At 36.9% G+C, this 24,662-nt stretch overlaps 1 protein-coding gene across 2 annotated transcripts in view; it reads right to left on the reverse strand.

The window, feature by feature from the left end:
• The window catches only part of LOC148358502 (chloride channel protein 2-like), a 158,259-nt gene that overhangs the window by 56,451 nt on the left and 77,146 nt on the right, over nt 1–24,662 (reverse strand). For both annotated transcript variants that reach the window (XM_088345397.1, XM_088345396.1), the window contains 5 exons: nt 22,492–22,593; nt 21,251–21,335; nt 18,282–18,437; nt 3,981–4,050; nt 3,595–3,705 (listed from right to left, as the gene is read on the reverse strand). In XM_088345397.1, the coding sequence (XP_088201523.1) occupies nt 3,595–3,705; nt 3,981–4,050; nt 18,282–18,437; nt 21,251–21,335; nt 22,492–22,593 (524 nt within the window). The remainder of the gene's footprint in view (nt 1–3,594; nt 3,706–3,980; nt 4,051–18,281; nt 18,438–21,250; nt 21,336–22,491; nt 22,594–24,662) is intronic.

Raw genomic sequence — 24,662 nt, forward strand, 5'->3', positions numbered from 1 at the left:
TGTGGACACAGCAGACAAGATAGATAGATAGATAGATAGATACTTTGTTCATCCCCGAAGGGAAATTCACATTTCCAGCAGCATCCCTGAGCTGAGAACAATCGAGAACAATCGAAAATAACACGGGAGCTGCTGGAGTGGCTGCCATTCGTGACGGCGCCGGAAGAAAAGATTCAATTTGAATCATGTACAAACAAACAAACAATTGAATCATGTACAAACAAACAAACAAACAAAATATTCATGATTCAATAAGTGGAGTGTTAATAAAATGGGGGGAAAATAATTTCTGATACTGATATAACCAGGTAAAACTAATTTTAAGTTACCTGTCCAAATGAATGTTGTGCCAATAGTGGATATATATTTTTCCCACCCTTACCTTTGGAAATATACACTTTTTTTCCTTGGATTACTTTTAACGGCACCCGGACTCTGAAGGTCTGCATCAAATCTTAAGTGCCGGTATCATTTTCCGTTCATTTTGCCAGCTGTGGTTTTTGAACTGTGTACTTTATGTTCAGTTGAAATTAGGGGACTCAAAATAGGGTTTGGGTTGATTTTGTGATTGTGTTACATGTTTTAATATAGGCGCGTGCGGCTTATATACAAGTGCGGCTTGTGTAAGTACAAAAGCGGTTATCCTCTTAAAATGTGGTGGGTGCGGCTTATAATCAGGTGCACTCTATAGTCCGGAATTTACGGTATATAACGGAAAATACAGTACTGTAAATGCTTGAGGCTGATGTCAAAATGGAAATAGTGAAGCAATGGAAGCGTTAAAATAGAGCAAAAAGAGTAAAGGGACAAGTCAAATAAATGCTATTCCAGAGATCGGGGATTCATTGTTCTCTCACATAATTGAATTAAGCCTGGCTCTGTGCCTCCAACTTTCTAATTCTGATGAATGCTGCGTCTCATCTCCACATTTAGCATGCACCGCGAGCTATTTTGTGGAATTAAAGCGCCTCATCAGAATGTCAAGGGCCGAGTCATTAGTTCTAGTGCACCACAACATCAAAATAATCATAATAGACAATAAACACAATCTGCAGCCTGGAATGGTGCAATCAAATTGACCGCATATGCAGTCGCTTATCTGAAAGAGGCTTGGGCTTTCAGGCTCCAGGGAAAGGCTCCATCTTCACTGCAGTGCTGACAAGTATGAAAATGGGAACTACTTGGTGGAAAAATGCTTGCATCTTGATGTATGAGGGGAGTAAGACACGCTGATTTTAGTTGAGCGATTGAACTGTAACTGCTTGGTGACAGTAGAAGCAAACGGCTGTGTTCAAATTACAATTGTTGTAAGCCGCATTTCACGGTGCAGTGGAACAGAGCCAGGGGACAAAATATTAATGTTGCAGACAAATGCAACACAAAACAAAAAATGGATGTTTGATACAATGTAACCCCTTCTGTCTATTAAGTGAAATAAATCAATTCTGTTTATTTATTTTTGTTCACAAAATTGTACTTCTTATTTAATTTTAGAGAAAAACAATACTTAAAACTGTATAATATATTTGCCAGATGTTATAGATTAAATTGCAATTTCTATATTTTTGTTGGGGATTTTTTTGTGGACATTGTTATTGTTCTTTTTCTCATAAAAAAATATTGTTTTCGTAGTAAAAATAGTTATACAATTTTTTTTTCCTCATACTTTTTACCTGTTAATTTTTGCAGATAAGATACTTAAAATGAACAAAATTATCTGATATCAAAGATGTTTCTCTTTTATGATATTTATTCTCTGATGTTTTAAAATAAATTCTTAAAATGAGATTTCAGATGTTATAGATTAATTATATTTTTCGTTTTCTATGTATAAGTTTTTTTTTGTAAAATTTGAACTTAAAAAAAAAAAAATACTGTAAAAAGTATAAAAAAATAGAAGTAAGGTCGAGTATAAACCCGAAACTGGACGATTTTTAAAAATATTTTTTAGAATGTTTTCTGCGGAGTCATTCAAATCAAGAGTCGACTTCGAAGTGCAGCGCCAAAATGAACACTTCGGGCTCAAGTGTGTGTCTCAGCAAAGTGCAGCGCAGTAAAACCGAAAAAAATGGCACCGAAAAGAAAATCATATTCTGCAGATTGCAGGCTACAAATAATAAAATGTGTAGCCGAAAAACAGCTTGTAAGCCTATTGGTGAGAAACAAAAAATACTTCGGACATAAGGAACGCAGAGGTTGAAAGAGGAAGCGGTGTATCTTTTACCCCAAATTTAAGGGGATTTTGTGTTTTGGAGTTACACTGATAGTTTGGTAAGCATGTTTTTTATGATAAATTCATCTGAATAATATAACTTTGGTGCCGAAGTGCGCATTTCAAAACCGAACTGCAGTGCCAAAGTGTGTTACTTGAGTGGAAGTACTGTTACTTACGAAAAATATTACTCAAGTAGAAGTAAAAAGCAGTCATTTAAAATATTACATGAGTAAAAGAAAGTGCATGCTGTGCAGGGCCGGGTTTGCGTCCGGGCAAAGATCTTACCTCTATTATAGATTACTTTGTTTGCTTTATTTATTTATCTCATTCTTTTTTTCATGAAATAAAAAAAATACTTAGATGAACAAAATTAGCCAATGTGACATCATTTTTGCATTTTTAATATTTTAGTTTTTTTTTTTTTTTACCAAATTTCTCAAATGAACTGTATGAAATAAAATATTTGCAAATATTTTTGGGACAATAATACTTTACAGTTTAAACAAGATCAGGGGTGGCGAACAAGTTTGACACAAAGAGCCGAAATTTTTAACTGCGAGAGTCAAAGAGCGAAACCACGCACTGACCTGCCATAACAGACAGACACACACAAACACAAACAATTAAAAACATTGTTTCCCATAACACACTCCTCTCCTTACAATATAACAAGTATTGTTCTTGTGTTGATTTCAAGGAAAGTGTCCGACCTCAATACACACAAAAAAAACTAAACATGAAACAAGGCAAAGAGTCACAGTATATAGAAAATGTGATGAGGCAAAAAGCCGCATTCTTATTGGCCAAAAGCCGCATGCGGCTCTAGAGCCATGTGTTCGCCACCCCTGAACAAGATAGTACTTTTTTATGTGTATTTTTACTATTTTTTCTAAATTATTTTCATAGTCAAAATACTATTTAAAAAACTATCAAAAAGTATAGTCCAGATTTAATAGAACAATTTCTATACGTTTCTTTTTTCTTATTTTACTATATAGTATATTTTACTTTTTTTTGTTTTTTCGTCAAATGAGATAAATGATAATATATACACAATTACCTGATATGACAGATTGTTTGCATTGTTTTCTTTTCTAACAAATTCCTCTAACGAAGTGTATGCCATTTTACTCTACATTTTTCTCTAAAAGGGCCTACGGAAATAAAACAAAAACAAAACCGATTTCTTTGAAAACTAATTGTTTAAGAACTTCATCTGGAAGACCATCCAACCATTATTGATCGTTAACACTTTGCCACACCAGGTTTTCAACACACAAGCACGTGTAGCAAAAGCATCGATTATCCCGTCCGAAATCAAACTGAAAAAGCAGGTGGGACAGTACTCAGCAAAATAAAGTGGTCATATTTTTGCTTACCAACAACAGCATAACCTCCTGGTACAATGGGGTAAATGGTGCCATCTGTGTTAATGCCATCTGGGAACCAGGCTGCCATGCATTCCCCCACCAGACGACCAAAAGCGGCTCCTAAATGATGGCATTTTAATGATGTAATTAATAAAAACATCATATTTGTGCTTCGACTACACTGTTTCTTGCACACTTGCCAAGAATTGAGGAAATGATTGCTACACTTGATATCAGATTCGAAAAGATGAGCTTATAGTCGCACTGTGTGAGCTTTTCATCAGTTACGGTTTTGAAATCCTCTTAAAATACTTTGGATTACTTTACTTTAGGATTCATTAGAAAGGTACTGTACACTCATACATCATGGTTAACATTAACAGTGTTGGCCTTACCTATAACAAACACTGGCATGAAAGCCCCACAAGGTACTGGGATAGTTGTGGCCAGGGCAGACATCCAAAACTTGAGAAAGACATTAGAAAGACACAAAGGGGACAATATTCAATTAGTTTCTCGCTGTTATCTCAAAGACAGCAAATAGAATTCTCTCTCAGGCAACGAAAAGGAGGTTGTATGGTGCTTATTGTTCAATTTGTTGTCACATTGCCTTTTCATTCGTAAGGCCTTCTCTCTGTTTTCAAAGTATCCGTACTTCTACACAGTTGATTTGAAGAACATCATTAACTGCTTTCTTTTAAACTAGTTTAGGGGTTGGCAACCCAACATTTCAGTCTGGGAGGTCGCTGGTTCGCACCTCGGCCGAGTCATACCTAAGACTTATAACATTGGTTAAAAAAAATGGCGGCGCCCTCTGTTGGCTGCATCGGCTCGCTACAACGGGTCAGGTGTATCGACATTTCGTTCTGTGTACATTGTTACAAAGAATGACAATACAAAGGAAATTATTAATTATAATTATGTTATAAGAGCCATATTGGGCCCCCCTCCCCCTTAAAAATGTATACATTTGGAGCTGCTAAAAACTAAAAGCTTTATATAAGCTTTATAAGGAAGGCAACACATAATGCATACATATACTGAATATACAGTATGTCAAACAACTGAGTAAAGCCCTCGCAATTCTGCAGGAATGTCATCATAACGTTGAATTGAACAACATTGAAGAAACATCGCTTTGACAAACAAACACCAGAGTAAATGTATTTTTTACCCTCAAAAAACACAAAATGTAGCCATTAGTTGCTAAAACCCGGACCTCTTTTTTCCTCTTGGCCATGGATTTGACCAGAGCCTAACATATTTCTACTGGATTCTCTTCAACTCCTCCATGGCAACATGACTGAGCTGGGGGATATTCAAGATTTTGTGCTTCTCCACCTTACGTTTGAGGATGCCCCAAAGATGTTCTATTGGATTTAGATCTGGAGACATGCTTGGTCAGTCCCTTTACCCTTATCCCCTTTAGAAAAGCTTTGGTCATCTTAGAAGTGTATTTGGAGTCATTGTCAGGCTGGAACATTGCACTGCGACCCAGTTTCTGGAGAGAAGTAATCATTCTCTGCTCCAGTTTTTCACAGTACATGCTTGAGTTTGTGCTTCCCTTAAATGCAACTCGCCAATTCTAGTTGCACTCACGCTGCCCCAAACCATGACATTCCCAATACCAGGCTTGACTTTAGGCACGACATAAACATGTTTGTCCTCCTCACATGGTTGCCGCCAAACATGCTTAACACCATCTGAGCCAAATAAATTGATCTTTGTCTCATCAGACCAGGTGATATATTTCCAGTAAGCTATGGCTTTAGTTGAAATACTTATTTTTATTGTGTCAAAGTGAGTGTTCAGTGATGTTCCATTAAATGTTATAATAAAATCTTTGCAGAAATTTGAGGGGTGTACTAATTTTTGTGGCATAGTGTATCTATATTTATCGGAAAACATTAAGACTGTGTGTCATGTTGTCCTCTAACAGAAACCATATTATTTTGCATAATCAAAAATATTTTAAAAAGGGCCAGGGAGCCCCGAGGGAGCTCAAAAGAGGTGAATGTGGCTCCAGTGGTGCCGTTGCTCAGCCCTGAACTTATTTATGTGTGGCAGCCATGTTGGAGGATTGAAACACAGATAGGACTTTGGATTTCAAAAGATTGAGGTTCCTTACCCTATTTTTTTAATAATTGAACTACATCAAATATGAGAATAATAATAATAAAAATCTGCATAAATTTAAATCATGTATTGCATATAAATGAAAAACAATAATGATGAGAGAAAGAGAGCTAGAAATGTCTTTCTCTCGTGCTTGCTCGAAGTAAAAAAAAAAAACAAGAGCTGGAGAGACAGAGACAGAAAGTATTTCCCTTTCTTTTTGGAAATGTCACAATCTGTCTCACACCAATTAATATACAACAGATTGCTGCAATGAGCTTAACTGTTGCAAAACAAAACAATCCTCATTACCTGAAAAAGTACACAGACTTTGAACAAAGCGACAGCGTGTAATATTTAGTGCGTCCTCGTGGTACCCAAAACATGTTTATTCATTATGAATCCAAGGCAAAAATACATGAACTAGCAAACAAATATTGTTTTTTATGGAAAGCCATAGGTCAATTTTTTTTTTTTTTACCAAATTTTAGACTAAATTGGTCCATCGACATCAATCCTAACTAGATTAGTTTCTGAAGATATAGGCACTGACCATGGTGAAAATTCATCTCTAGTAAAGGAAAATGGACTGTCAAACCGGGGAAAGAACTAATGCAGTCCAGATCCACCACCTCAGACCGCCGTTTTTTGTGCCTTTTCAGTTTTTACGGATTTATTTTTTCAGCCTCTTTCAGAAAGCAGAGTTGGTGGTCTTTTGTTTCGTGACTAATTAAGTCAGTAGGCGTCAACAATCTGCAAGAATGGCCAGAGTTCTATAAATATGTATACAGTGTTACTTCTACTTACGGATTTCTCTATATACGAAAGTTTAAGTTTATGTAGTACCCGTACGGGAAAATATTGCTTCTAGTTACGATGTAAAAAATACAGTAAATTTTTGCCGCTCCCAGAGTTTCCCGAACAATAGACAGCGAAAGCGCACCCCTTGTGAATGTTTTCACTAACTGCACTACATCAACAAACTGGCTATTGCTTCAAATCTGCCTGAGAACCAGTGTGCAAGCGTACTCCCAGCATGCTCTTTGTGTCACCACCACAGTTCAAAGAGGAGCAGGAGGATTTCCGGCAACACACAGCCATTATTCATTCATCCCAAATTAAAGACATTTTAGCAAAATTCCATGGAGTCGCAGAATTTGTTAAAAGGAATCACCCGGAAAGGTGTTGACAAGTTTGGCTATCGCTACGTCTACCTCGCGCATTTTTGACTGGGCAACCGTCATTGGATCAGTTTTTCAATAAACGCGAGGCAAAAAGGTAAATTAATATTTTTATGAATTCCTTTACTCTTCATTTTTTACATAAAGTGCCTCTTATGTTATATTTATCGTGCTGTTATATAATTTTACCATGCATGTTTCATGTTCGGATGCACTTATGATTTATTTAAAAAAAAAAAATCACACTGTACCTTTGCGGGGCTTGGAACGGATTAGCTTATTTACATACAGAATGTATCTCTACTTATGAAGTTTTTAGGTACTGAAAGGTACGCTCACATGCACGCACAGAAAGAGAGGTATGGTGCTATGAAAAATTATCACGTTTCTGAAACACCGAGCTTCTAGAAACAACAAGTTACTCTAGTTTTCGAGATACGAGCCAAGATCTTCCCCAAGTTACGAATATTTCCTAATGCTACCGCTACCAGCTCAGTAGCCTAGATGGTAGGGCGCCCGCTTTGAGACTGGGAGGTTGCTGGTTCGCGCCTCGGCCGAGTCATACCTAAGACTTATAACATTGGTAAAATGGCGGCGCCCTCTGTTGGCTGTGGCTGCATCGGCTCGCTACAACGGGTCAGGTGTATCGACATTTCGTTCTGTGTACATTGTTACAAAGAATGACAATACAAAGGAAATTATTATTATTATTATTATTATTATTAGAGGGCCGAGTGCCTGAGACCGCTCATCGCCAAGATCAGCTTGTCTCAGTTAGCTTGTACGATTCCCGCCATACAGACCTGATCTTGCACACTTGTGTTGTTGTCTTTTTTAATCACATTGCTTACATACAACCGTCTATCAACAGCAAGGGATTACTGTACCTGCTTTCGTTCAATGCATTTGTGAATTCAAGGAATTCGATGTAAATTACATGTGCATTCAGTCCTTCTACACCAATCTCCTTCACTCCTCAACCACTAAGCAAACACATTGGTCCATGGTAAGTACTCATAATAAACTCACTTTTTACTCAATCATATTTATCATATTACTGTATTGTTGTGTTCAATTACAACTTGTCTATGTTTTAAGTGATCATGAAATGTGTTTTATAGCTATTAAGGGTTAACTTGGATGATCATGGGAGCCCAGGAATGGATTAATTGGTTTTCAGTCATTTCATCTGGAGGGACGAAAGCATGACCAACTTTGGTGCCGAGGTGGCTAACTTGTTTGGGTGTTTGGGCAATTGGGTTGGCCATGGTCCAAAAAATGTTTTGTGTTTGTGTTTATGCTATTTTTTTCCCTTTTATTTTCTTTGTTATTGTATGTGTGTGTCTTGCTGTCGGTCACCCCTTGGAAATGACCAAGGTAGATAGATAGATAGATAGTTATTTCATATGGAAAAAATTGATTCGAGATATGACACATTCTAAATGTAAGCTCGATCCGGGAACGAATTTATCTCGTATGTAGAGGGGCCCCTGTTTACATTCCCAAGTAATGACTTACAAATAATTTTAATAAGCCATTATCTAGACCTCATCAATGACCTGTCTCAATTTCAAGATTCCAAACTAGTTCCTAATTACAGTTGTCGTCTTCAGATCCCTGCATGCAGCCAGTGCTGTCCCTCTTCCGCTCCCTGCTCTGTAGCTTGATGTAATTAGGGCTGACCGCCAGAGCAAAGTATCAAATAGTGTCTTGTAACCCAACGCAATAGCCTTTTTAACACTGCATCACACACGGGAAAACTCAAGTGTCATGCATGGGAGCATTTACGAAATTAAACGCGTCACACAAAGAAAAGCAGGCCATTTGATGGTCTTCACTTATCTCATCATTTTCCTTTTAACAAAATATTACGCCACTAATATAGTGATACAGTAAATGGACAGTTTTTAAAATGTGGGAAACCCATTTAAACGTCATTTAACTGGTTTTAGAACAGTTTGGAATATTTGCCGGGATTTGAGATGAATATTATTCGTAATTAAAAAAAAGTAGGATCATTGAATCTAACTTACTACAGTACAGTAAGCCCTCCTTTTTCCAAAAAAGTCTCAAGATAGTCAAATACCGTGAAGTAGCAAGCGTTATCTATTTACCCAAATTAAATTAAGTAAAATCGTATTTTTCTTATGCTGAAATTTTTGAGTTTTACCTTGCCTGTGCAGTAATTTGAGACTTTTCATGATTCAAGCCTATACAAATACATGTGATTTATCCATTTATTTATTCATTTATTTTTTACTATTGACTCAAGAACTAACCTAATTTACAGGCTCAAGTATTGGTTTAACAAATAAAGGTACTGTTCTTCATATACGTTTATTTTGTTGTTATTTTCACAAATAACTTAAGTACTGCCTAATGAGGATTTTGATTTGAATTTTTTTTGCCGTTTTATAGCACACCTGTATAGGTTAAGGACATGATCCACTTTACTTTGCATTATACTTTGCCGCCATCATGTTGAAATTATGGAAAACTGCATTTCCCTTGTGGATCTGTCCTACAGAAACCATTTAATTTTCCATTATCAAACATTTTTGAAAAAGCACCTGTGATCCACTAAGGAGCGCCAAAGACCCGCATGTGGCTCTAGAGCAAGTTAAGCGCGTCGAGAAGTTCAGGTTTTTTGGCGATAGAAAGTATCTTCCTCTGTTCCATCAATCAGAATGCAGAACACAATGCACAATGAAAATCAGGAAAGTTGCAAAACTGCGATAAGTAAACAGCGATGCAGCAGAGGATTACTCTACCCGCTTTCTTTCATTGCATGTGAGTAAATGTACTTGGATGTAAATTACATTGAAACAAATTAAACCTTTGCTGATATTAATATACAATTAATATTTTGATTTAGTGTCGGGACTGTATGTGATAAGCCGTTAATCAGACCATCGATACACCACCCAAAGTCAAATGGGATACATTAAAGATCCCCCACATCAATGAGACATAATGTGTTGAAAACTACTAAAATAAGCTCACAATTCATAATGAGAAATAATCATGGGTAGAATAATCTTTTCCTATGCTTAAAATAGCACAGTGGAATTAGTTCCTGTCCTTATTTAATTAATGTTCACAGCCTTATTTCCGTTATTAACGAGACAATCCGATTTTACACCTGCTTGCTGTGCATGATAGCTTTGGATTGTATACCTTTAATAGTCGGTGTGAATAAAACCAGAAGACACTGGTGGACACACATTTACAATTGTTGCAAAAACATGATTAAAAAAAATGAATACAGAATGAAAAATGATTTAAAGCAAAGTCAAATTATGGTCAGGATAATAATAATAGTAATAACTACCCTGCTCATGGCGAACTTTAATAAAAACTAGTGAAATTGCAGAGAAATGCTAAAAGCTGTCGAGTGCTACTAAATTTCAGGAGCTTGCTAAAGAAAGCATGAAAAAAATAAAATTAAGTATTGAGTGAAAACGATTACCGGTATATTTAAATAATAAGAATTGTAAAATGTTGTTTCTATATCTGCATTGCTAAATGGACTAACTTGAGTCGGATCTGAATTAGTTACTGTTCTTAAAGCAAGCGCTTAACTCACTGCACCACGTATATTGGTAAAACAGTGGTTAGAAATAAGTATATATACATATCATAATTAAGTTTATCACTTTAAACATAGCCCTATATGCTAAATGTTGAAATCCATTCCATAATTTTAGTTGCCTGAACTTGTAGTCTGCACAGCAGAGATATTTATAATGAGATGGAAGTTTTATGTGAAGCAAATCCACGTTTGTCTTTAATATTGAAAATTTTGAAGGAGCTGTACAAAATTCAAAACTTTTTTACTCGTTGCCACCATCTTCTGGCTAGTGTGATCATTGCAGCCTCGGTCTGGTCGTTTTTAGTGCGTGCAAGTACTTGCATTTCTTAGACACGCTCAAACAAACTCTTCTTTGTTCATCTTTCTAAAAGCAAAGCCTCATTTCTTTCACCATGTTCATGCTAAAACAAAAAATAAAAAAATCCTGTGAGGACGAGCGTTACGTTACTCTACAGCACCCACTTCCCTTATTGTGTTCCGCCCTGAACAGCTTTGTTAAGAATAATGTGTAAACAGATCGGATCAGTGGAAAATAAAGTATAAGGGCTCGTTGAACTCAGTTGGCCATTGTTGATACATACTTAATAGAGAAAATATTAAACTTTTTTAAGGCCACCTCACACAATGCAAACCACCTTTAAGTATAAGTAGTACACCATGTAGTGGGTATGCTTTCGGCATAATGATGCCATTTATAAAAGTGCTCTTGCATAAAACAAAAGCTTCTCTGCCACTGATTATCTAATAAGATGACATGATGTACAGTACACGGGTGTGAGGCTCACACGCTCACCATCGGGTCTAGCTATGCGTGGACACCTGTTCACAACCATTTAGCTTATGTAACATACGCGCAAGGTGGTAAAAACACTTCCAATGATGTAAAGCGTTGTAAAGTAGACAAATGGCGGTAGACTTATCGTGGAATGGTTTCACAAATCTGCATGTCGATAAGCAGGAGCACGGCAAAACCTTTATGATGCAAAAATAGGATATTTGTGTGAGGCCATTACAGTATAAGTTTGACTTTAAAGGAGATAATTACCTGAATCTAATATTTGGAGCTTTTGGTCATTTGAAATAACCACTCCTTAATGACAACATAGTCAATGTGGTGTTGTGCTGTTCTGTGAGAATGACAGCACAATGTTGCGCTTCATCAAGCGGCCCCATCTTATCAAAATGCAACCATTACCTGTCAAGTTTGTATCTTAGCCATGCTCACAGTCAATGTTCCCTCTAATTTTCCACAGGTCTGAGCGTTTACACAAAGTTGGTGAGCAACACTTGAATCAACAGTGAGCAACGGCAATCCCATGTGTGGCAACTGAGTCATTATCAAACATGTCCAAAACTTGACATCACGTTACATTTTGCGGAGTTTCCGACAATGCAAAATTATTTTTCACTTTTGAATGAATTGACTCATGTACTGTTGCAAAGGTTGTACGGCCTACAAACGTCATTTGTTTTTACAACAATTCTTTCACAAGATTTTCATTTCTATTTTTTCCTGGTATCTTTTGTCGCATAATACTAAAAATTTGGGGGGCTTATTTAGTCGGTTGCACGATACAGAACTGTATTCAATCACATTTTTTTGTGGAAGTACAATGTTGGCAACAAGATCGACTTGGTATAATTGGAAATTATTTGAATAGAACACAAACTTTTTCCTCTTTTTGCCAGTTTTTTTAATTCCTATTTTTTCCTAGCTGTTAGTTTTGTCTTTTTGTTTTCTATTTACTTTTTTTTAACTTTGTTTGTTTCTTTTCTTTTTTCTGTCTTTTTCTGAAATTTTCTTTCTTTTTTCTCTTTCTTTTATTTATTTTTTCTCAGCTTTTTACTACTTTTTCATTTTGGTATTCTTTTCTTTTTTGTTCAATTTGCCCCCCCTTCCTTTAAGTCATTTTTTGCACAATTTTACATAATATTTGGTCGTGTAGGGATTAAAGAAGCAAAAACAACCTGAAGAGCCATTTGGGACCCAAAAGAGCCGGTTCTCTTTAGTGAGCCGAGCCGAAGAAGCCGGTTCTCGAAAAACTCTACCGACTTTACTCAACTTCGTTCGACTTCGAGATTGACTTCAAAATACTGCATTTAGAAAACAGCGTCAGGGGAACCCGTGTATTTTTACCTTCATGCACTGTAACTTTGACTTAATCCGCTTCTTAATTAGCAATTTCGAGCACAGATTTTTGTGCGCTGGCTAGATTTTCTTGTGAACTGAGAATGTGCGGGCAGTGCGCGATTACGCACGCGCGCAGCTTAGAGGGAACATTGCTCACAGTATAGTGATACAATTAGCATTTAGCAAGAAAGGCTTAGTTGAAAGAAGTACCCTAAATTCCGAACTACAGAGCACACCTGATTAAAAGCTCAAAATTAACAACGAAACTCAACTTTTCTTTGTAATAGCCACACCGGATTTTGAGATGCAGGCTTAAACAGCCATAGAAATGAACTAATCCATGCCCCTTCCTTATATTTTACCATTAAGGTTGGCGATTACAAAGACGAGCACAGATATACTACGGTACCGAAAGAAAACGCAAATGATGGCTGCTTCGTGAAAAGTGTGAGCCCTATATTTCTAGGTGGCAGCACTAGAGCAACCATACAGAGAAGAATAATACCAGATTGTGTAGTTGTCACAGGTGGTTGCTGCAGTATTAGACCACATTAAATGAGCTTATCATCGTTCGCCGAGGATTAAAGGAAACTTTATCAGCCTGACATTGACGCCGATTATACGGAAAGAGAAGTATAGCATTTTTGATGGATAACTTCCACTGCTGTTTAATTCGGATGTATAAATAGAGGATTTGATTCCTGGATAAATGAGTTAAAAAACCGTGAGTACGTTAACTTATATTCAATAAAGTACAGTCAAACCTCCTGTTTGCTCCTGGTGTGCATTATATGAATAATGTTGGCAGAGTAATTCCTCTGAAAGGGCGTCATAAATGTTTCCAGATTTCACCGCGGGGTTTATAATTTAGAGCGCGTGTGATGTGGAAAAGAGCAGCTCGCTATTTTTCAACACAAAAGAAAAATAAGCTGCACTGAATTTAAAGTCGCAGTGCTGAAAAAGTAGCAAAAAGTGGCAGTTTGTAGTTCAGAATTTACAAACTTAGATGTCAATCATCTGAAAAATAACTTAAAAAAAAAAAGAATACCAGTCATTATCTTTGGTTGGAGGTATGGTTTGTGTGAACAGGGAATCCCACTTCCTGATGTATCCAACAAAATAACCTTTGTTTCAAAAGAGAAGACATCCATATTGCTTCATAGGTAAGATATTACCTTATAGGTCATAGAGAAATGGCTCAAAAATCGCAGCATATGTGTCCCTTAATATGTCAAAATAAATAATAAAACAGAGGTAAGAGTTTATCCTTATTGTTTAAAAACAGGTGTACATTTTGGCAAATGCAACACTGAATATGTAACAAATACGACAATATTATTCAATCAATTGACAATACAGGAAAAAATAATCTCCTAGTTATTTGTTTACGATATTTTTGAATTATCAAAAAGACCTGACAGGTGACAGTAAATAGACTGTACGAGGATTGATTTGTTAAAGGTAAATTTGCCCATTACTGGTGTAGAATGTCAATTTGCCATTATGTAAAAGCATAAACCATGTAATATTCTATTACATTTTATACTATATAAATGTTATGCCTCTTCTCAGACCAATTTAAAGTGGAAGTGTTACTTCTGCCGCATGTTGACATCTTAAGTAAAACATGAGGCAGATTTCAAAAAAATGAATTATGAACTGTTTAATAAATTTCATTGATAACAAACCAGACTCACAAGATCACATCCTTGTCCGTAGCATGACTGCTCTAGCCCCAGTGTGGTTTACTCATGCTTTCTTAATTTTGTATTTTCTTTTTTTTATTGTAGGTATCTATTTATGGATGTATTTATGTATGCATGCATGTATATATTCATATGAGTAGTTAGGTATGTACTCATGCGTTGACTTATTTGTAGTTATTTTTGGCTTTTTACTTTAAATGCTATTTGATAATGTTGGAAACAGTCAACAGTCCACAAATGTGCCTAAGGGTGAACAAAAAGAGTATTTCCATTTGTGTTTTTGTGGCGGAGGAAATTACTGTAAACATCGTGATAGGAAACCACTTAAGAATTGTAATCATATCAATAAGATTTGCCTTAAAGGAACTGCACGGAATTTGGAACTTTGTTAGTCTCTGCAGCCATCCCCTGGCTCAATCTTGATGCGCGCACATTTCTTAGATGCGCTGTAATAAAATATTGTTTTTTCATCATTTTGGGGTTTGAGATGGCAATTTGCCTCTACAAAAAGCAAGCCTTTTTACCTTCACTAGTTTCAGGCTACAATCACAAATATAATTAAATAAAACATCCTGCAGGGGCTAGCATGAGGACACTCTTCAGCACTTCCTTAAACTTAATGTGTTCTGCCCCAAACAGCTCTAATATGAGTAAGATAAAAGCAGATATGTGCAGTGGAAAATAAAGCATAAGGGCTCTTTGAACTCAGTTGGGCATTGTTAACACATACTTAATAGAGAAAACATTCAAGTTTCTCCACCTTTAAATATTAAAAATTACAATTGCTTTAGGGAGGGAACATTTTGAAGGAAATTATTGAGGAGCACAGTTGAAGAATGAAGATACATTATTTCGGTTTTGTTGGATTGAATTGAAAATGTTTTATTTTTTTACATTTATGCATAATATCCAATTTATCATTTAAATTAAAAATGCTATAAAAATGATATTCTCTTTTTCACAATTGGAGCCAATAGTTAATTTGTGACTATGAGTTTAAGGGCCCGGTCACACAGCCTTTCACGGGTGTATCGAGGCTGAATCACGCCAAAAATTTCTGCCTGTGAAGCAGACGCTGTTGGACGCTTTGAGATCGCCATATAGACGAGATACAGCCGTGCTTTACACGGGGTCGGAAATTCACACGCGGTTGGCCGCGCGAAAAAGTTTTGCGCTGCTCAAAACTTTAGACCACGGGTAACCGCGGGCGGCACACGTGGTACACACGAGGTAATGACGGTACAGACACGGAACGACGTGCTACGGCCGCGGCCAGGGCGTGGTTACACGCGGATAGGACGCGAAATTTTAGTGGGTAATCGCGGGTGGAGCACGGTCATAGCACGTTTGTTCTGCGCCTGTATCGCGGTGTTATCACGTGAATTAGCGGGTGAAACGCGTGTGACGGTCAGACGCCTTTCGCCGCGTATATACAGCGCGATTTGCCGAGCACACGTCAGTTGTGCTCGAGACGTCAAGGGGTGAACATGGATCCTCGTCACTGTAGTGACCTCGTCTTAATCCATTTTTATTTCTTGACATTTCTTTTCATTTCATAACAAGATAATAAAATAAAAATGAAAAACTATTGCAATAATAACATATTGGCTTCTTCGGTGCCATAGCTTGAAATCTTGATCTTCACGGGACTGTGTCTTGAGCGGTTATGATTTCTACAGCCCGGCTCGGCAGCTTTTATACCCGTGGTCCACACGAAAAAATCACGCGGAAATGACGCGATGAGGAAGCGGAACAGTCGCCGGCGTCTGTTTTGCGGGCATACCACCGATGAACAGCGGGTTCGCCAATTTTGCGCATTTTCCATCGCGGGCAACCACGAAAAAGAAAAAAAAAAAAACCCGCAAAATTTTACCCGCGATACAGACGGAAACGGCTGTGTGACCGGGCCCTAAGGGAGTCTTGTAAAAAGTCCTGAATTTAAACTAGACCGCAAACATTCAGAATCTTATGTTCTATGTTGTGTGAATTGTGTAATTTTTTTTGTGTGACAAAATTAGTCACAAATAATATTCAGAATCCTAAGAAGAACAAAGATTCAAAACACTTGAAATTGGAGCCAACCATGTTCACGATTACTCTTCACTGTCATATCAGTCACCTGCAAGGTTTAGCCACTTTGTGTGCACCATCCTGCGACAATTTGAGCATTTATAACCGTTTGACACATTGATTTTTCAAAATCTCAAGGAGTGGGGCCCCATTCCTAAAGTTTGGTAGCAGAAATGAGGGTTTGTTTAGAAAGTAGCACCTGGACAAGATGGCTGCCACGTTGAATAAAAGAACTATTCATTACAGGGACAGAGAGTAAGAGAGCAATTTCGCCTTGAAAATCACCTCGCTGAAGCTGAGAAAACCCAAGGCTGTAATTAGGCGAACACATTACACATTCACGGTGAAAGACATGTGCATGTGTGTTCTAACATTCTCGCATTTTCAGAGTAGAAAAGCAAACGTGAGTCAGGAATAACTCGTATATAGAAAATATGATGCAGTATACCACAATAATGATGTAAGAGTGTCAATGGTTGCCCACTCTGTTTTTTCATGTTTATTGTACAAGCCATTTACTCATACAGTATGTCACAAAAGTGAGTACAACTCTCACATTTCTGGAGAGATTTATCATAATGTTTAATTGAACAACGCTGAAGAAACATCGCTTTAACATAATGAATGGAAGTCTGTGTAAGGCTCATAAAAAACTCAATATATGGCCATTAGTAGCTACAACCCTGGTAACAAAAGTGAGTACATCTTTAAGTAAAAGTTCCTGAGGTTTACCATTTTGCGTGGCCACCATGATTTTGCAGAATCGCCTTAATCCTCCTGGCCATGATTTTCACCAGAGCCTCACAAATGGCCACTGGAATAGTCTTCTACTCCTACATGACAACATGACTGAGCTGGGGGATATTCAAGATCTTATGCTTCTCCACCTTTCACTTGAGGATGCCCCAAAGATGTCCTATTGGATTTAGATCCGGACACATGCTTGTCCTTGACCCTTAGCCCCTTTACAAAAGCCTTGGTCATTTTAGAAGTGCATTTGAAGTCAATGTCGGGCTGCAAAATATCCCTGTAACCCAGTTTCTGGTGGGAGTGGATCATTCTCTGCTCCAGTATTTCACAGTACATCCTTGAGTTTGTTCCCCTTATTGAAATGCAACTCCCCAGTTCCAGTTGCACTCACGCAGCCCCAAACCATGGCATTTCCAACACCATGCTTGACTTTAGGCATGACAAAAACATGTTTGTACTCCTCACCTGGTTGCTGCCACACATGCTGACCCAATTAAAGTAATCTTTGTCTCTTTAGATGAGAAGATATCCTTCTATTAAGCCATGGCCTTTGTTTTCATACTTCTTTTGATTCTGTCAAAGCAATGTGTCTTCATTGATGTTCTATTACACATTATAATGAAATCTCTGCAGAAATGTGAGGGCTGTACTCAATTTTGTGACATAATGGATGTAGAAAATTATATGCAGTACACCACAATAATTATGGAAAATTGTCAATGTTTTTCATGAACAGTAATTCTTTACTGTATCGCAATTTACTTTTTGGTTTTGCTACTTATACTTAAATTGTTTCCACCCCATTAAGAAATCAGTAGTGCAATAAAACAACAACATTATATTTGAAATTATAGTTGACAGTACAGAAGGTATTGGAAAAAAAAAAATACAAAATATTTAACTACGGAGGAGAAAATTGTTAAACTCTTGAAGCTTATCTTCCAAAAGTAAGTTAAACTTAACTTTATTTATCTTTATAGAGCCTATTATTTTATTAAATATTTTAATACAAAACAGGTTACTTAGACAAGCCTTAAACATACTTATATAAAACCTAAACATACTTATATAAACCTTAAACATTTCATATACACCTTTAACATACTGTACTCAAACCAAACAGTGATGTTTTTGCATTTTAGGTTACCTACCTTCATGACAATGAAGATAACTAGTGTAACAAAGACGTTGACCTGCGGATGTTGCCAAGCCAGGGCGTTCCCAATGTAGTCAAACTCTTCAGCAATTCCCTGCTTGGCCCAAGTGCGGTTGTCAAGCAATGTCACAAGCGATTCCTTCTGGGTGAGCTAAAGGACACAGGAAGGTATCGCCATTATCATAACAATTTTGTTTATAGAGATCAAATCGCAGGTCAAATTCTTAAGGTCATCTTTCATATTATTATCATGCAGATGATTGGCAGTGGAAACTTTAAATAAGTTTACCAAATGCATTCATGTATAACGCGCAGTTGTGTACAACCTGAAGCCCTAATCTTTGAGTAAAAATCAGTATAAAATCTAGTTTTTCTTTACTAAGAAACTAACTCAAACTAAGCATATAAGTGACAAATGAGTTACATACGTGCGGATATAATAAAAATAATTTATTGACCATGTAAACAATAAAGACAATACCAAAGTAAAGTGCACAAGATTTATTTGATGTCATTCAAACACAGATTCTGTTCTTTGTTTTTATTTATCTTTCAGGAAAGATTTTAGTTTTTTCCATTCTCTAACATTTGAGTGCGGCACAATTATTTGTTTTATCTCACTACTCATTTTCTATAAATTTAAGCAGAATCGGCAACTTTTAGCTTGAAAGAGATGTAATAGGCAGAACGCTTCCTCTTGCAGCCCAAGTTGCCGTCTTACTATAACTAGATATTGGTAATTGCGTAAAACAGAAATGCTTAATGTTTCAGTGTGGGTGAGGTGAAGAAAGAAATTAGCACGAGCCATCAAAAATTACCGTAATATTGTTAGAAGTCCACGTAATTGATTTGAATCTTATTATTGAAAATTGACTGTAGGTGTCTTGTTGCTGCGGTCAGTAATATTTTTGACTTATTAATAATTGCGCAGTTACGGTAATATCCCAGTATACCGTAAGACCTTATGTATAACGCACACCCGAACTCTGGGTTCTTTTTAGGTAAAAGAAAAAAAAAATCAATAAAAATGTGCGTAGTACGCAAATAAATGCGGTAAGCCCTATTTGTTACCCAGCATTGATTAATGGAATAATAAAAAAAGTATTTGTGAGCAGCTCTCATTTCACACTGACACATAACTAGTACGTTTTGCATCTCATACTGCCATTGTGGCCCCATTCTTTTATGTCATGTCACATATGTCATTTCTGGAGCTTTAGTGTGGGTGCATACAAATTTAAATTTGGAGGTCAGTGAACCTATGCGAAGATTTTGAACCGGTATGACGAGCAGATGTACTATAAGAAATGTCAAACATTCAGGGTTGAAAGCAGATTTAGATGACTTTATCTGCAGCTGCTCTTAAAATTTGTTATATCTTGAAACGAAAGAAATACGAGACTATTTTCTATGCACACGGTTATGATAGGCTTTAAGAGGAGCCCTTCAAGGTAGGCCAATGAAAGCTTCAGAAGCATGGCCTCTTATCAGGCAGTAAATCAAAAAGATGACATTTGTAGAGAGTGTCTATGCGTGTGTGCGTCGAGTACTAAGAGGAGAACTCAATGTTATAGGATATGTATAGCCTTATAGTTCAATACATTACAGAAGCCTTAAAGAAGCTACAGTAATTCAACTTTTTGGAGCTTCTAGCCATTTTAAAAGAAAATTCCAGATAAAAAGACCATCCAAATTGGCGCTTTCCTCGGTTCGTTCATCTGTAAAAAATCCAGCACATTCTTTGCTTCCCAATTTGTAAAAGAGGCTCAGTGAACACTTGTTCAAGTTTATCACTAGGAGCTTTATGCAAAAGTGAGTGGACATCAACAGAGCTGTGAAACATTGAAGATCCTTTTTCAAAATGAGTGGAGACAATTGTCAAGTGTTTTTTTGAAGCAGCACTTAGAAAGTTGTGTGGCGTTGGTGAGATACAGGCTGGGCAGGGGTTGCTTAAGGGAGTTGTTTGCCTAGCCGTAGCAGTAGGAAGGACCTCGTAGTTGCCTATTGCCTTACCCGACACGGACACGTTGCTTCCCGAACCTAATAGCCATCCACATAGCACCTGCTGGTTATCACTATTTCTTTGTGCTTTTCTGACTTTCCTAGTCCGGTTTAATTGATGAATTTCTTTTCACTGTAATGACCCGGTAAAGTAACTTGCTGTCACTGTGCTTGACCATTTGTTTTGGGTGTCGGACACATTTACTAGTGCCCCCGCTGTTTGACTGACAGCATACACCAGCCTATCACAGGCACACACACAGACTAAGGGTCTCTATATTTCTATTAACGATTTTGTTGACAATGTCGACTCATTGTTGGTGCCATACTTTAAACGCGCCTCAAGGAATTAGCAGAATGAAAATGAATGTTTCTTTCGGAAAGTGTTCACTTGTCACAAAACTTTTATTACAGAAAATGAAGGGGGGGGTATATTTTTCTGCTTGGCACGTTGGCAAAACAACGCCTGTTGTTGCCTGTATATTTAGGTAGGCCTTGCAAGGAAGCTGGCCTGGGGGTTAAGCGCAATGCACAACATTGAAAAGAAGCTTGCTGTCAACTCGCTTTAGCAAATTAACTTTCTTCCAGGCACTGAAAAACCGCTCCCCTGCCATGTTTCTGAATGCCAGCTGTTGGATCGTGGTTTTGCAGGCAATGCACGCATTATGATAGCCTAATCATGATAATCATGATTATGTGATAAGATTCGGGGCAATTAAAATGCATCAAGCTTTCTCTGCCCACAACAAGACACAATTTTTTTTCTGATAATTGACAATAATTTGTATTTATTCCGGGACAAATATTTGCAGGCATTCACTTATCTTTTTAATGGACATCCAGGTCTTATTTTAGCCATTGTGCACATTAAAAACAGATATTATTTTAACACTTTCCATGGAAATAACAGTAAATTCCCCTGAACAAATTAAAGATGTGGAAGTTTCTTGACTGGGGACCTACCTTGCCAGCCATAAACTGCCCAAAGCCAGGTGGAAATGTTAGAGTGGAAACGAGCAGCGTTACCAGTGCTGGGTACAGAAGACGTCTGAAAAAAGGACAAGCTGATTAAAAAGAAATACACAAATAAATCAAATAGACAAAAATACTGAATTCAATGAGCACAATAACCAACTAACAGTGTATCAATGTTTGATAAATAGTTTACAAAAAATAGATGACAGGAAACAAAAAACATGTTGAATAACAGAACAAAGTGAGTTTTTATTCAGACATTAAAAGTAGATGTGATAACTATTTAAAGATAAAAATAGGTTACGTTCCAAAAGGCAGTTATAAAAACTAACCAACTAGAAAACTTAAGTTTTTTTGTCTATCGAATACTCATTTAGATATTAAAACCAAAGAACAAACACAATCTCAAGTATTTGTTTAACAAACAAAATACTGTTCTTTATAAACTTTTTTAACAAATAATTTCTGCACAATCAAATTATGATTTCAAAAATAATCTTGCCAATTTATTGCAAAACTTTATTATTTAGGACGTGATCAAATTGATTTTACATGATACTTTGTTGTCATCAAGTGGTAGTTATGGAAAACGGCATTTATTTTCCGGTCGTCAACTCAAAATGTTCAAAAAGCCATATTGGACCAAAAAGTAAAAATGAAAAATCAAAAGTGACTAGAGCTGCAAACAAAAATAAAAAGCCTAATATAAGCCTTATAAGGAAGGAAACGCCTACTGTATTCATTTATAATTATTGAAAAACGTGTCCCGTTTGCCCTTTTACAGAAACCATATATTTTTCCATTATCAAACATTTTCAAAAAAGCGCCAGAGAGCTACTAGGAAGCGTCTAGAGCAGCAGGTGGCTCCATAGGATGTTTAGAGAGTCAAGAAGTTCTAATATCTTGGCCATAGAAGGCATCTTCCTCTGCCTTTTGGCCCTGTCTGTCGGTGCTTTGTTGACATAATGGCTTTTAGAGAAACTTTATGTTTAAAAAGATTTGTGCATACATAAAGTAGGTTTGTCAAGCTGTTTTACGTATGTGCACAACTCAAATCGCAATGGCATTGATGCGCAGGCAGACACATGTTTAGTCAATCATAATAGAGATATCACAATACACGATGATAATCCGCGTAGTAGCGAAACCATGATAAGTAAACTGCGATACACCAAGGGATTACTGTATCTGTGGAGAACTTTTAACGGTATAAACTGTGGGCAGCTTACTTTTTCATGAGGAATCTGTTGATCGTCTTTTGATTCCGGATGAACTGGACAATGAGTCTGTTCAGGTACACAAACAAAGCTCCGCCAAAACCACTGGCAATGCTGTAAAGAGACACAAGCAGTAATCCTTAGTAAGTGTAAATCCATATGATTTCTTCTCATTTTCAGAAAATGTTGCAATTAATGTCGTCTCATAAAACTGAGTTGAAGCATCTCCAATCGTGGCATGAAAGTCAACTAGTCTAGTAATTCATGAACTTAAAGGGGACAGTGGGTATTATTTGGCCACTAGATGCCGCTGCAATACGTCATTCAATCGAAAACAGTTGCTAAAAAAAAAATCACAAGGAAGACTATAAAATACGAAGCACCATTTTTATATTGACCTGGCTTAAATATGAAATAGAACATGTGCGAATATTTACTGCATTCGGAGCCAATCGTGACACGTGCAAAGCCGAGAGGAAAGTGATAACTCAAAGGGGGGTCAATTTAGTATAGATAGGGCACAGTCTTGACTACAGTTTACAGTCAATGTGTCACCCTAACAGACCCTGTTGTGGCTGTAAATCGACAAATAATCCTTTATATGAAGCTCATTAAACAATCTATGTTCATGATTGAGACACTTTATGATAAAAAGCCACAGACCAAACTGTAAACACCCAAGAGCTCTAGCAAAGCACCCAGAGCAATTTGATAGGGATAGAAGTAGCAATTGGTGGAGCTATACAGACAGCGCACGCATTCCTTCTTCTCGCTGAACGCCATCTGCACTGAAGGTAAATACGTTTGTTTCCTGGTTTGGAGTATTTCGTGACATGTTTACAAAAGGACTTTGCTTGCACCTTGTTTTGAAAATTCATGGAAAAATAAATGGCCTTAACACTCTTAAGTTACTGCAGGAGGAAAACAAATCTTAACTAGTATATTACAGGCTTTGTCATCATTATTGTTTCATAGAATTGATCAAACGTCACCAAGTGAAATAGGATGTGCTGAATAATTAGTTTTTGTCTCTAGAGTGGTTTTGGTGGTTTTGTTGAATTTTGTCTTAAAATATATGGTGTGGCTCACTCTCAAAAAAAAAATTTTTATTTTATCGCTAGATTGGGTCAAAAGGGTTCCTGACCTATACTGTAAGGGAAAAACCGGGAACTATAAATAATGTTTCCTATAATATTTTAATCAACTCATTTTCTGTATTCCACATGAATTTAAACAAAAGCATGTATAGTTTATCAATTAATCTACAAAATACTCCAAAATTGATCAAGTATTAAAATCAGTCTCCATTAAAGCTATTAAAGGTAATGCAGGAAAAAAACAGCCATTTCCAAACAAGGACACTCCTAAAATCCCTTTCCGCCTACAGTCAGTATGCAATTGAGACCCATTCGGCTAAACTTAGAAACGCGACACTTGCAATAGTTTTTTTAAAGTACTTTTAATAGTATATCGGGCTGGGCGTTATAAGTCATTTAGAAAAAAGTATTTGAATTTAACGGGAAATGTAATGGGTGATGTGCTGTACCAATATGCTTTGTAAGTGGCACTTGATAATTTAAACCAAAGGAAATGTATGAGTAGCTGCTTTTTAGTTTGATTCCAGAGATTATCTGTTTTCTAACTCGTGTTGCGTCAGATATATAGTTTATATCATCCTTATTGGGATGGATGTCAATAATCGTGGACTTATATTGGGTTATTTTTTTACGGGTTGCAATAGTAAAACAAAGAATAGTAACTTAGCAGAAAAGGAAGACATTTAAATTGTATTTCTTTGTAGTATTTCTTTGCCTGGACCTACATTAAAGAATAGCCCACCATGTTCCCTAAATAATGCCGGTAATACCCATGTAAATAAACGTCTGCCCACAACTTGTCTTCAGCGGGTGTCAAAACCTCCAGTCAACACCGTGTAAAAGCAAAATCATCATATGTTGCTTGTGCTTGACATGCAGTTCCTTCTCAAGAAGAATCAGTGGTTACAGTCTTTTTATACCTCCCTATAATACCTAGTCATAAAAGAGTCTCAATCAGGGTCATGAAAATGCCTCTTGGGCAAAGGAGGATATAAAAGCTATTCCTCAGCGCACAAGCAACTGTTACGGGATAAATTATCCATTTAAGGTGACTCATATGGGTTCCGTTATCAACAGGACTAGAGC

The sequence above is a fragment of the Urocampus carinirostris genome, chromosome 10 (assembly GCF_059441175.1).
Source record: "Urocampus carinirostris isolate Australia breed hairy pipefish chromosome 10, RoL_Ucar_1.0, whole genome shotgun sequence".
In the NCBI taxonomy this organism is placed as follows: domain Eukaryota; kingdom Metazoa; phylum Chordata; class Actinopteri; order Syngnathiformes; family Syngnathidae; genus Urocampus; species Urocampus carinirostris.